Source organism: Pagrus pagrus, assembly GCF_965226575.1.
Source record: "Pagrus pagrus genome assembly, chromosome: 2".
Taxonomy (NCBI): Eukaryota; Metazoa; Chordata; class Actinopteri; order Spariformes; family Sparidae; genus Pagrus; species Pagrus pagrus.
Window position 1 is genome coordinate 11,437,120 of NC_140186.1, and position 14,150 is coordinate 11,451,269.

The window sequence follows — 14,150 nt, forward strand, 5'->3', positions numbered from 1 at the left end:
AAAACAGGCACACTGTCTTTACATTACACAGCAGATGTCAGTTCTCCAGTTTATTTCTAGCAAAGTAGGAATGCACAAGTGTTAACTCCATAGTGAGTGCCCAGCTGCATAAAACAACTGCTCTGTTTTTTTTTCCTTTGCATGGAGCTATCTTCTTTGGCCTCAGAGCCTGTACAGACGGTGGTTTTGGCTGCACCACTTACTGGACCAAACCCCATGAAAGTGCAATATGGTTGCAGAATAATTAAATGTATAATTTATATATATTATATTCATTTCTAATATTTTCATATTATCAAAATGAGCTTTCAGTCTCCACCACTGAAATCAAAAGCAGGATCAAACCAAGGGCAACACAGTTAGCTTACCAGAAGCTCACAACTTAAAAGACACTTATGCTGTGTGCACGAAGATGACCAACTGACTGGAACTGGAGGCAACTCTGACAGTTTCAGAGATGTTGGATTTATTTTCTCTTACAGAAATCCTTTATTATTGTGTTTGGGAAGAGGGGTTTCTTAGGACAGATGAGAGAAACCGAACTGAATTTGAAAGCAAATCTAATCATTTTGAGAATAGCAACACCTATTTTATACAATCCTATCTTGAGGTAATTCTTACAATGAGCTTGTGTGGTTAACATGTGAGATCTAAATTAATGATAATAAGAACATAAGAAAACTGATTTTTATTTAAATCATAGGGTTCTGATCTTGCAAAACACTAAAAAGCCATTTGACTCCATGGATGAACATGAGTAAGTTGCAGCTCTCAACTCTTCACCTCGTTTATTATAGCTGTTTTCATGTTGTCCATGTTGCCACACCTCCGCTCTACACTATGATAAAGTAGATGATCCAAGTAGATGCATCAGACAAAACAAATTAGTTTTTATTTTTCGGAATGAAAAGACTGACATATCCCAACTGCGCACTTGCACAATGCACAGACACAAAATGAGGAAGCATCAAAATCAATATAAATTTTTGTTGGTTCAGTTCTTCAAAATCCTCAGTTATGTGTGTTTGTCGTTATTCATTGTTTAGTTCTCTCATAATACTTTGCAAAACATAAACATGGATAACTAAGAGCATGCAGCATACTATGCCTTGGTGTGATAAGGTTAGTCATTTGCAGTCCATTAAAAATGGTTGTCTAGTTTCTGGGGAATTTTGGATCTTGAGCTTTGGTTCTTCTGGAAGAAATGAGACTTGAGATTCTCACTGTTGTGTCTCTGACCTGTGTGGGAAGATGGGGCGATTGCACACAAAGCAAGGATGTGATTTTTCAGTTTGACAAAGATGTGTTCTTGTTTTCTCTTGGAGAGGAGAGAAATGAAGAGGGTTGACTCTCACATGAGAGCAGCGCTATGCTGCGGACACGGATGACAATTGATAAGTTCAGAACCAGTTGGGAGTTACAGTTGTTGCTGTGGATGTTTCCAAGCTGGACATGTTAGAGTTCAATAGGACACACACAGTCACACCTAAGCTAGTGTTGCTGTTACTTCATTCTTCTTGCCTGGGTGGTCCTATCTTTAGCTTGTTCTCACTCTATTTCTTACTGTTAATTTCCTCTGCTGTTCTCAGCCTCATTCCTATTATGGGTGCAAAGAAAATTGACTTTTATTTCTCCTACTAAATTGTTTATGTGGACAATCAGTCTTTTTCGATTGTTATCCTTGGTTCAATATAAATGTAATATGCTCATCTACACTGCTGTTGTCGAGAGCTTATTGTTACATCTAGGGTTAAGAAGCAATTATGCGTAGTGCTTGTGTTTGTGCAGAAAGGTTCAATCTGCAAAGCTCTCATGCGTGACTTTGGTTTCTCAGGGCTGCCCCAAAATGTTGCTTGTCTTGGGCCGAAGAGTGTGCACTTTGTTATTAAAGAACAACATGACAAAAAGCACATTATTGTCTATAGCATGCCGTTGATAAGCCACTGAAATTTAAATATCTGCGTCAAACCTGCATTCAAATACAAAGCAGAGGAATGTATTGCACAGCAGTCTCTCAATATTGGTTGGAAATCTGGGTAAGACCTTTTTTACATTATTATGCACTCTGTAAGCCCTTCTTATCACTTGACTTAAGAGATCTCACTCTTAAGTCAGTCACTGACTAGCGCTCTTTGCAGCATTAGCAGAAGTGTCTGAGGTCAGTGGGCTGCCAAGGGAGAGCCTTTGTGAAGCAGGCATGCAGAGGAAGCTGTCCATGCTGTGGCATATCTGACCTTTTTTTATTGAGTGTGCAGCTGGGAAACAGAATCATAACGTCTCCACAGGAAGCAGAGGAAGGCTCAGATCCAGGGAATAAGGACGGAGCCTTCAGATGCAACATTAGAAAGAGAAATACAAGGAACGTGATGTAAAGAGCTCTGCACAGACCTTCGGTTAGCAATGTAAACGAAGAAAGGAATATTTTACTGCTGTAATCTGGGGACAGGGCTGCATTGCTAGAACCATTAGGACAAGTGATGTGAGTGATGAGACGAGACAGTCTTTAAAGCCCCCATGAAATGCTGTCTTCCTCTTGAAACAGGATGTCAGTTAGGGCACAACACAGGAAAAGATCATTCTAAATCAATGTCATTTAAGGCGAGTAAAGCAGGACAGCACAGGTAATCACTTGATGTTAACCTTGATAAAATACTCGATTAAAATGACATCCATGGACTGAAACAGTGAACTTCACTGGGAGTTGAATAATTATAAATTATCCTGAGCATCTTTTTCTGCATTACAATCTCTTAAAACAACATATGCTCTGTGATTGGCTAATATAAGGTGATTATATCGGTCAGGCTCTATTAAAAACAGGGGTGATCTCTCATGCTGCTCCGTTCCCTTCAGTCTAAATTCTTTGTCAGACAGGGTCACATCATCTCTGTGGTTTTGCAGTAAAACCGGCAAATGAAATATTAATTTAATAATAGTTGATAGTGGTGGTTGCAAAATTGGTAAAAACAAGAGCCATATTGTGACAAAAATGAACTTACTTTGTTGGTTATAGCAATTATTCTACAGTTTTTAGTTGGGGTGCACTCCCACTTCATCTTTGAAGTAGCACACCCTCTAGTCTCCCCTAGTCCCACCCCCTCTGATTTACCAGTGGCAGTTAAGAGGGTCTGGGGCAACCTGATTACATAGAAGAGGAAGTCAGAGGAGGGAGAGGTCACAAACTACAGACCTTGGCACACACTGCAGCACATGATAAAGTCAGAGGACGCAAACAACAACAAAACAACACGACACTAGCTTACCCACTTTCAGAATCAGAAATACTACAAGACACAGAGTGAAAACAGCTCATGTGGATATACAGCTTATAAGGTAGGCTTACAGTTTTTCACCTAACCAAAAAACTTCAATTGTGGATAATCTTTAAACATTTGTGGGAGTATTGAATCACCTCTTTTTTTATCTTGTTGAGCTTTGTGTCGCACCGTCTCAGTCTTAGTGATGACGGTTAGTGTTATTGGTAGAGGGATGGCCATGCAAGATAACCAGGAAACTTTCCCCCTCAGATCACATGCATGTTTGTGTCTCTCCAAGCAGCATTTACTGTGCATACAGGTAGGAATGATCCCATAGCACCAGTACTTTGGGATCATCGCAAAGTGCCTGTTCATTCACCAGAACTTGTTTAGACTGATTTTTGATTCAGTTACACAATTTCCTTAGAAAAAGCAGAACACTATCTTTTAAAAAGCCAGTGTTACCAGGATATGAAACTAAATGACGGTTCAATTTACACTGCTTGGGTTTAGTTGACTTTAACTTTAAATGTGAACTCACAGGATTATTGTTATTTACCAAACAAAAATAAGACACAGCGCTTAATGCCATTGTGGTGAAATGTCAAAATCCTCTGTGATGTCTATAGCCTGTCCAAGCTGCTACTTTACACATCAACTTATGCTGATGGACATGTGTATAATAATCACTTGAAAATAAGAATTGTGTTTTTGTTACCTTTTGAATGAGCCTTTCATAGCTACAGAAGGAGAAGGTCCTCTTCCACAGGATCTACCATGTTGCACTGTCATGTTTCTACAGTAGCCCAGAATGGACAAACCAAACACTGGCTCTAGAGAAGGCCCTTTCAAATTTTTGACAGCCACAGCAGGATCGTCTACATGCTTAGAAGGGGAGGGTGAGGCGAGGGGTATTCAGTTGGCTGCAATCAGCAACCTCAGTTGCTGAAGCTGTTGGTAGCTGTTGGTAAAAATTGACTATTAACTACTGTCCAGGATGCTGGACCTCAGGCATGCACATCTTTCATGGATGTCCCCTCTCCTTCCAGCAGGCGGAGGGCTGATGACGTTAACTGAACGGCCTCATTAAGCCAAAGGCCATGCACTCTTACTTGTACGTTAACTGCCCTCTCTGGTGCTCAAGGATGTAAAAATAGCTGTTTAGCAAGAATCCCAGTCATGTCTGGCTAACAAAGACTGATTTATACAAGTTGCGGCACTAAGCATAGAGGATCTTTTGTCCCTCCCCTCCTTCTCCTTCTGCAGACCTCGTCACCAAGGCCATGAGCGCTGAAACCTCTGACGCTCTTGCCACTCCTCTCTTAGAACAGCCTTTGTTCAGTACAGTCCTACGTCCTGATAGTGAGATTTAGGGAAGCACTGTGGTCTACAAGATTGCGTATTTGTTTACTGCATCTGTGTCAGATTGCAGTGTCATGGAAGCATTTTGGAATTTTGTTGCTTTTCTGCGTCAGCAAGTGCCATTATTTAATATTCAGGTATTTGCTCAAATAATTCAAATATCATATGCACTGTCTAAAATTGATCACTCCCAAACCCTCTATATGTCCAAACATGACTACCAGCATTTGGGAAGATGGTGTGAATTTGTTGATGAAGGTTCTCAGTCATCCTGGTCATGGTAATTCTAAGTGCTGTATTGTAGGCAACTGGACGTGTTTCAGTTTCTTGAAGACGTTTCACCTCTCATCCAAGAGGTGTCTTTAGTTCTAACTAACTGGATGGGAATTTGTGTGTATTTATTTCTACGTCATTATTGCTGTGGAAGCTGTTTTTGCTAAAAAAGTCATGTCAGTCATGATTTCAAACTAAAAATGAGTATTCCCGTTTTGGTGTTGCTGTAGTGTGACCTTGCACTGACTCATCATTAAACATGAAACATGTTTCATGTACACACCATTCTTAAATATTTACAGCTGAAGCCATTTTAACATTGTGGGCTGAAGCTATTGCAACAGATATGATAAGATTAAGATGTAATGAATTTCATGTATATTTTTCCACATGAATGGTTAGCAAGATTACAGCACCTGATGCTTCATTTACATTTTTCTCACCTCGCTTTGAGTGTTGTTATACTTTCTAATGAGACCGCCCTGAAGAGGACACAGATAAATACTGTCACACTGGTTACTGCTATATGTTTAATTTCCTGCTTGAGAGAGAGAGACTGTGTGAGTGTAAAGCCAATGCAAGAAATGTTGTTGTATATCAGCTGATCATAAAAAGGTGGTCTCTTTTCTGTTTGTCCATACAATATGGTCTGGTGGTGATTTCTGGTGGATTAAACAATAACACAAACTAATTTGTTCTGTTATCACCAAAATCATGACCTTCTCTCCCTCATCTTCACCCTGTGCTCATCCAGCGCCCCGTCTCTCCCTCGCTCTATCCCTTGCAGTGTGTTTTTCTGAGGAACAAACAGAGAAGCTGTACTAGTCAGGATGAGTCAGTGCAGCTGGGGTGCAGGTCATTTACCCACAGCCCACTCAGACAGGACAGATGGCCTGGCCACTCTCATGCTGCTAAGTGCTAACTGTGCATCCAGAGACTGTCAGCTAAGCTAATGCTAATACTTAATGGGTGAACTGGAGAGGAGAAAGCTCAGTTAATGCTATTAAAGAATAGATTTACCGAATGTGGAGATGCATCATACGGCAGGAAAAATGGTGAAACATATTATCAGTCGGATCAGTTAAGGTATTGAGATATTTGGCCTCTTTTTTGTAATTTTATGTGCCCCCAAAAATACAGTCTTTGTGTTTCTTTACTGTAAAAGTTAGTGCTTAGAATGACTTTAATACACATATTGAAGTCTAATGTTAATGTCTTCATTTCTCCTTATTTGTCTTTTTTCTTTATTTGGCTGTGACCCCCAATCACAGACAAACTCTTTTATCGAGGACCGCAACGAAAAAAACTCTCAATAAGTTGACTGTGGTGAATTTCCATTATATTATAGATGCATAAAACCCTAACCTAAGTGTCTGTGTGCACTTCACTTCACCATGCCCATCTGGTTGTTTGTATGCTCTTGAGCACTATAACTACATGAGAATCTTTCTAACTGTTGTTGCGCTGAGTGTTCTTCACTAACCTGTTTGTCAACAATAGGAACTTTCCTGATTGTAAGTTTGTTTGCATGCTAGCTTTGCAGATGTTTTGATGTACAGCAGAAATTGCATTCTGTACGGTACAAAGATCACCATGGTTGTGCGTGAAGTTACTTATGCTAGATTTTTGAAACATTAAACCCTTGCTGTTTACAAAGAGAGTAAGTCTCAAAGATAAAGTGTTGGCAATCTATTTAGTGTCCTTTTAATCGCCCTGCAATTGTCTTTGGTCCATTGCATTTAATGTGCAATGTAGGCATTAACACAGACTGGCATACATGACATTTTTGAGACAGTGCCAGTGTCAAGAAACGGCACACCTGTCAATGTCCTGAAGTCTTGCCTAATGTCCCAACTGCTGCTGCTGCAGAAAACTAAAAACCCACAGGCCTATCTCAGTATAATTTACCATTAGAGATATGGAGGATGAGTTTTAAGTATGCAGTTTAACAGCCTGTGATGACAGAACATTCGCATTAGCAATTAGTGCACTTAAAGGCCTTTTAGGCTGCATTAAGCTATCTAAACCATGAAGTACAATTAGCCTTTTGAACACAGTAAAAATGGAATTGGTGGAGCTTGAGTGGTGTTGGCAGGATGGTTCACCAGCAACTAGTTTCACATATAACTCTTGTCAGAGGAGACTGATTTGTCCACACACTTTTATTTTTAGCAGCTGCAGGCTAAAATATAAAGCTCATTTCCACTGTCTGTTTGTTCTGTACTTTTCAATGTCTTTAATCAGCACACAGTGGTGCCATATTGTCTCATTCATTCTCTAATTCTCCTTGGCTGGATTTTGGCATTGTATGGTAGCAAACATGACCTTTTTGAAGTCTGATGTGGGAAAGCTGTGGCTCATTTCAGTCTGTATAAATGACAACAGTGATGACTTTAGGGATAATGATTCCAGTCAGTGTCTACAAGTAGTGCTTAAAAATGTATTCTCACTCACATCTTCACTATACTTCTCTTTCTTGTTGAGAGTTACATAAAAGATCAATACCACAGCATTTGGCAAAAAGTGGTAGTTTTGCTCGGGGTTATGTGCAGGCGCATTTCTTTTGTCTGGCTGCTGGCTGTAGAGACGTAAGAATCAACTTGTCATCATTCCCTTAAGAGAGGTTGTAAAGGTACTTATTTCCTATCTTTGTGCTGTATTGGAATAAGTAATGGGGCAGCGGAATTGGCTTTATAATCTTGTTTTTTTAAATTTCCATCTGCAGATGGGCAGTGTCATTTTGGAGTAAACCTATCTACTCAGACTGTTGGTGTGTCCCTGTTAAATTGCCCAATGTTGCAGACTACTTATTGGTACATTTCTAGTGGATGATGGGCCAAAATACCAGAGACTTGAGTGATATGAAGTCGAACAAAACCATTGTCTTCAACAGCTTTTCTATAGGATCAGTCTTCACTGTGGTTCATGGTGTTGTGTCCACCTCCTGTAGATGCAGAGGTTGGTGCTGGAGTCTGCAGCTAATCTTCCCTACCTTATCCTTTCTTCATCCCTTATTTGCATATACTCTCCTTCATTACGCACTTCACCACCTCTCTCCACCACCTTTGCCTTTGTCACGCTCCAGTGATGTTGGGTGAGGAGGCCTCTGACGGCAGCGTGACTCCACTCAGTTGGCATCTCCTCCTCCAACCCGCCCACCCTTCCCCTGTCATCGTCTTAGTCAGACCCTCAATGCCCTCTCTGTCTGGACCCCATAGGCTGTAGGACTTGGGTAGGCAAAGAGAGGGTGTCTTCCTGTGTCTCACCCTATCAGAAAACACCAGAACACTTGAAAAAAAATGGGAGGGGGACAGAGAGGGGGTTGGCAGGGACAGCTGCCATTCTAGGGGAGCCCTCCCCAGTCCAGTATCGTCCCATGCCGTCCCATTCCCAACCCTGGGGCAGTGAACACTAGACTCCTACAAGCTGAAGTGGGCTCTGTGATTGTTGAGTGAGCTGAATAGTTCAGAATCTGTTTATTGAGGAAGACTAGAATGGATGTGTATGTATCCTGTAGCCATTAAGTGCTGCAATCTGCTGGAATTTAGCCATTAATTTCAACACAAGACTGGCTACAATGGAATATGCAAAACAAAAAGCAGGACTAGACGCCTCATCATGTTCTTCATGAGCCTTGACAGGAGGTATGTAATGGTGGACAACTACTCAGTATTTTGCAATGGTCATCCGTTCATACTTTTCCAATGTGTGTTTGTGGTATTGGTTTCGAAATAGGGCTAGGCCATATGTTTTTAAAATAATATCACAATATTTTTTGGGTATATCGCGAGAGACGATAAATCTTTCTCAATATTTTTAATTCACCTAAAAAGCACTTCATACACGCTAGGACTGTGCGACAACTGTCAATGAAATGACAATTTTGACCAAAGTACCTCAATAACGATTGACCCGTTGCCGGGTTTTGTAAGGCCCTGCAAATAGGGCTGCAACTAATCATCATTTTCATTATCAAATTGATTAATCGTAACCATTATTTTCATGATCAATTGATAGTCGTTTTGTAGGTAAAATGTAAAAAAACAGAAAAGTGAAAAGTGCTCGTCACAATGTCCTAGAAAGTGACATCTTCAAATTGCTGCTTTTGTCCAACCAACTGTCGAGAACCCAATCACTCTTCATTTACTGTCATGAATTCCAAATTAAAGCAGTAAATCCTTACATTTAATAAGCTGGAACCAGGAAATGTGTGACACCATTTCTTTTGAAATAACTGAAATGATTAATCGATCATCACAGCAGTTGGCAATCAACTTTCTTTCGACCAACTAATCAATGAATCTGCGAACCATTGCAGCTCTAATGTAAACATAATGCAAACCAGGTTACCATGGTTGAGTTTCTGCTGGAGAAACCTGTTTTCTTTAGCCATGTGTCAGGTCTGGTACAAGAGTGCACATGCAAGACCGATTCCCCACAGTGGAATATTGCTGTGGCAGCAATTCAAAGGGATTTAAATACAAGATGATTGATTTCTTGTTGCAGTACATCCTTGTCTCCAATATAAGTAAAACCAAAGTCCAACAAGTGAAAGAAATACTTAAAAAATTAATCTAGGTCAGTTGACTTAGCTGAACTATAGATTTTTAAATTCATACTTATTCAGTGCCCATTCTCCCACCGTGCTATCAGTCCAAATGCTCTTACAAAAAAGAAAAAGAACACTTCAGGCTGCAATGCACTTAAAATCTGGCCACGCTGGTTAAAAAATATGGTGGGAGGTGGAGGAGTAATCTGATTACTGACCAGCTGCACATAAATGTGGATTTTACAGTAACCGGGTTACTGCAATGCATGCAAATGTGTTCTCTGACTTCCTGCCTTAACCTTATTTCTCCCACTTCCCTGGTGTCTTGTGTACATATAAACATAGTGAGTAGCTGTATGCATGTCAGTGAAACACCATTTGCATCAGGTGATGTTTGCTCCCTGTGTGTACGTAGTTGCGTTGGCCTGCCCACCAGGGAATTGTGTTGTGCTGCTTCTTACTCTGGGTAGTGCTTGCATATGTGTAAAATTATTTGTTTGCACGTGTCTGGTGCTGAAAGGGTATTACAAATTGGTGCTGTAAAACAACACAAGTGTGTATAATTGTGCATGAAGAAAGCTGTGTGAAAGTCCACAGATGGAGGAGAGATGCTCAAGCAACCACACAGCTTGTCATCCTCGAGCTACTACTGTTTGTAATCGAGCTAATGTGGCAGTGAAGAAACAGTGGAGGCAGATTCTCTCCTGGGTTGCTCCTCTTTGAATCACAACAACTGATTTTAACCATGATTGACCCTTAACATACTTGTAGTTTCTCAAATTTGAATTATTGTTATATTATAACTTTGCCTGTCTGTCTCAGGAGGAAACAGCTGTTGATGCAACGTCTTTTTCTATTTAAATTTTTTGTCTTTTTGGTTATTTCCTTGATGTACTTCTTATGGCTAATTATGTCATTTGTTCTTGGTATTTTCTGGGGCAGTTTATTTTATATATTTATATTTTGTCTGCCTTTGCTATATTTATCTTTTCTTTGTAGTACTCTATAATAATCTTGTCCTATTTGGATAATTTATGTGATTTATATACTTGATTTGTGTTTGTGATGTAACGATTCAGGTTTTACATTTTTCATAAAATATCCTTTCTACCACAGCCCCTTTATATAGTATTATCAGGGGCTATTCTTGGAGCAGGGACTGCAGATTACAGCCAACCGGTGTGATGCATTTGTGAATACTGTATGATATTACCTGGTCTACTGTGATATTTACTTCAAAGTTATCTGAGATTCAGGTTGAATTTGTGATCCAACACCTGTAATGCTTTTGTTTCTTTTTATCTCTTAAAAATAACTGACCTGTTGTTTTCTCATGATTTTTTAAAGGAACTCCTACTCCATGACCATTCAGCAGTTTTGTTAAAGAGTCCTCACTTGTGTCTGTCTTCAGCATGTACAGCTTTACCCAGTTGTCAACACTCTCACCCTGGGCGGGCCTGGCCTCACTGTAACCTAAGCTCTTGGTCCTTCTGTTCCCCACAGGGTAACTTGACCCAAGATTGCTTTGTCATGTGCCAGAGAGAGAGGTTCCCTCTCCACACCCACTGCCTTTGTCAGACCAACACAACAGACACATCAATGTTGTTTTTGCGCATTCACTTTAGCTTTTCTGGTTAATTTTGATATTTAACTGGGCCTGCATCATAAGGTTGTAGCTTTAAAAGGTCTAAGCCTCATTTGGACTATGTGGGTGTGTTTGTGATTATATAATACAGTCTTTTTGAACTACAGTGTGTGAAACATGTGCTGCATGTGTGAGTGCAATATGTCAGTGTGGGATGTGAGTAGTGTTTTGTGTGAAACAGTGTGTGTTATTTCATGTGCATGCAGTTTAAAATCCAGGGGCTTTGCAGGTCTGTTTGCTTCTTCATTCTGTTTGTGGAGGGAAAGGTCTGATGCCCTTCATGCTGTCTCAGTCCGAGGCTTGGCCCACTAACAAAGGGCACCCTGTAGATGGGAAAAACAGCCAAGAGCTGAAAAAAAACAAAGCCCACAGCATTATTAATACGGTTAAAATCTTACCCCAAAAACAACAACAAAGCTTTAGTTTGCATTCCTCACACTCTGTTGGTATGCTTCCTGATCTGTCTGATCTCAGTGGTGGTTGTTTGTCTACCGGGTCTTGTCTGTCATTTCAAACTCAAATTTTAAACAGCACTGACAAAGTTTCGGGTATTCAGTTCATCATCTGAATTTTTTTTATTTTATTTTTTTTAATACTGCACTATTTTATTTGGTGAAACTTGTACAAAGTGTCCATACATACTTCCCCTAGCAACACAAGGAAGTAAATCATTTTTTGGTTAAACTCCTTCTCTTATGCTCCATATTCTAAGTCTTCTTTTGAACTAAAACAAAAAGGTTCAGCCTAACTTCCATGACTCAGCAAAATCAAGAGTTCACGACCTCATTGAGTCTGCATTTAAATGAATCATTGCTGGATATGTTCTCTAAATAAAACTACAAACACCATAAGGTGGAAAACACTTTCTAGAAACAGCACAGTGTCGGTGTAGTGCTAAAACTATTCTGCCTCTGGCAGAATTTGTATATTTATTTTGAAGGCCAGAAGAGGCTTTTCACCCTCACTGACCTTTATCTTTTAAACAACAGCTCATGATATGACTGCTATGCATGATATGTAAACAAGTTCTGAAGCTGTATGGTTTGTTTTCCCTGCCAGTATAATGGCTCAGTATTTTGAATTATAGAGGCACAGTAGGATTTTTTTTATTTTTTTTTTATAATTTCTCTTCAGCATGGGCTCAGTGATCTTTTAACTGATTACATTATCCCAAAGAATTGATGCAAGTGGTCTTTCATTGCCTATTTCATTAATGAACTTGATGTACTTTAAGATTAGCATTGTATTACTAAACTGTCTTTTATTTATGTGAAGTCACTCAAGTACTCTTGAATTCAAACTCTTCTGTGTGCTTTGTGGTGCCTTTTTCTCACAGACAACACATCCCGTTCAAAAGAAAAGCCCTAATTGCCTGTTTCTCTTTATAGATTTGGTTATTCACCCCCGATCAGGGTGCTAGACCAAACTATGTGGCTTTTGTTCTGGTTATCCCTAACACATATTTCTGGTTGCGGGCCTCTTCCCTCTGGCTCTGAGTATTCTTCAGCCAGGGCAGTGCAGCTGGTGGAGAATACACACAGAGACACAAGCTATGCTAGGACACTTTGGCAAACTGGAAAAATAAAGCATTTGGCCAGCCTGTGGTCAGTCGGGAATGGAGCAGTCATTGTCAGAACACATAAATAACCTTTGGCCTCATTTCTGTACTCACCCTGCAGGCATGGAAGAAGCGGTGGTTTGTTCTTCGCAGTGGCCGTCTGACAGGCGACCCAGACGTGTTGGAGTACTACAAGAATGACCATGCCAAGAAGCCCATCCGCGTGATTGATCTCAACTTGTGTGAGCAGGTATGGTTCCACTTTACCATTAACCTACATAAGAGCCCAGAATCACAATTCTGCGTATGATTTATTCTTAAATAAGTCAAATTTTGAACTAATCACAGTTAAAGCCCCCTATGTAATCATGTTTTTACATTTGGGGCATTTGCTTTGATTTGTAATTACATTGAAGACACAGATTTAAGCCACTGTCTCCCTGAAAAACAAAGAAAAGTACAACTTAACAGGTTGTACTGCTGATATTTTAAAAATCCTCAACTTTGACTTTTATTTATTTTTGAAGGAAACTGTGGCTTAGATGTGTAACTTGAATGTAGTCATCCATGCAAAAGAACACAAACCGGTGCTAACGTTGAGGATGCTAAGAGGGTTTTTAAGTGCTACGTGTTCCTACTTGACATTGGCAAAGGATTCCAGAGAGGAAAAAGATGCTAACTTAGTGTGAAATTGTTTGATGTCTTGGGATGAGGGTAAGGAGTACCCTAAAGTTCCAGTCTACAGTCCTCTGGCAATAGTTTGGCAATATAATAGCATACATAGTCAGAATTTAAAATGCATGTCAACAGTTGGACTTTAATACCATTTACTGTATTAACCTTAGACGTCAAATATGGTCTGAAAAATCTACCGTCAAGTCTGGAAATTGTATTTGAAAATTACTTCCAAGGGCTTCAACTAACTATTACTTTCATTTAGATTAATCGTTTGGCCAATAGAATTTCATTTTCATAGGGAAAATTTCTCTCACAGTTTTCTAAACCCCAAGGTGATGTCTTCAAATGTCTTTTCTGACCAAAAGTCCAAAATGCAAAGATCAGAATCACTTTGCCATCATATAATGCAAAGAAATTGCATACATTTGCACAATCGAGCGACTGGAACTCGAGAATGTTTTGCAGATTTGTTTGAATAATGAATCACTTGATCAAAATTGCTGACAGTTAAGTAATTCATCCGTCAACTAGTTATTTCAACCCTGCTTCTTATCCTCTCATGTAACTTTCTCTTTGACTGGCTTTAAATAGTCATTAATTTTACTTTTGCTTCAGGTGGATGCTGGGCTGACATTCAACAAGAAGGACTTGGAGCACAGCTTCATATTCGACATCAAGACCATTGACCGCGTTTTCTACCTGGTGGCTGACACTGAAGAGGAAATGAATAAGTGGGTTCGCTGCATCTGTGACATCTGTGGTTTTAACCCCACTGATGATGGTAAGGATGAGCATTTCATAGTAAGTTATATGTCACTGGTGCCGCTC

The 14,150-nt window shown here is 39.8% G+C and overlaps 1 protein-coding gene across 10 annotated transcripts in view; it reads left to right on the forward strand.

Annotated features, from left to right (window-relative positions):
* The window catches only part of gab1 (GRB2-associated binding protein 1), a 52,948-nt gene that overhangs the window by 20,333 nt on the left and 18,465 nt on the right, over positions 1–14,150 (forward strand). For 8 of the 10 annotated variants that reach the window (XM_084344225.1, XM_084344223.1, XM_084344227.1 and 5 more), the window contains 2 exons: positions 12,766–12,894; positions 13,938–14,103. In XM_084344225.1, coding sequence (XP_084200351.1) covers positions 12,766–12,894; positions 13,938–14,103 — 295 coding nt within the window. Of the gene's footprint in view, positions 1–3,224; positions 3,334–8,256; positions 8,537–12,765; positions 12,895–13,937; positions 14,104–14,150 lie in introns of those variants that run through there. The other 2 variants (XM_084344232.1, XM_084344230.1) reach the window with 2 other exon arrangements.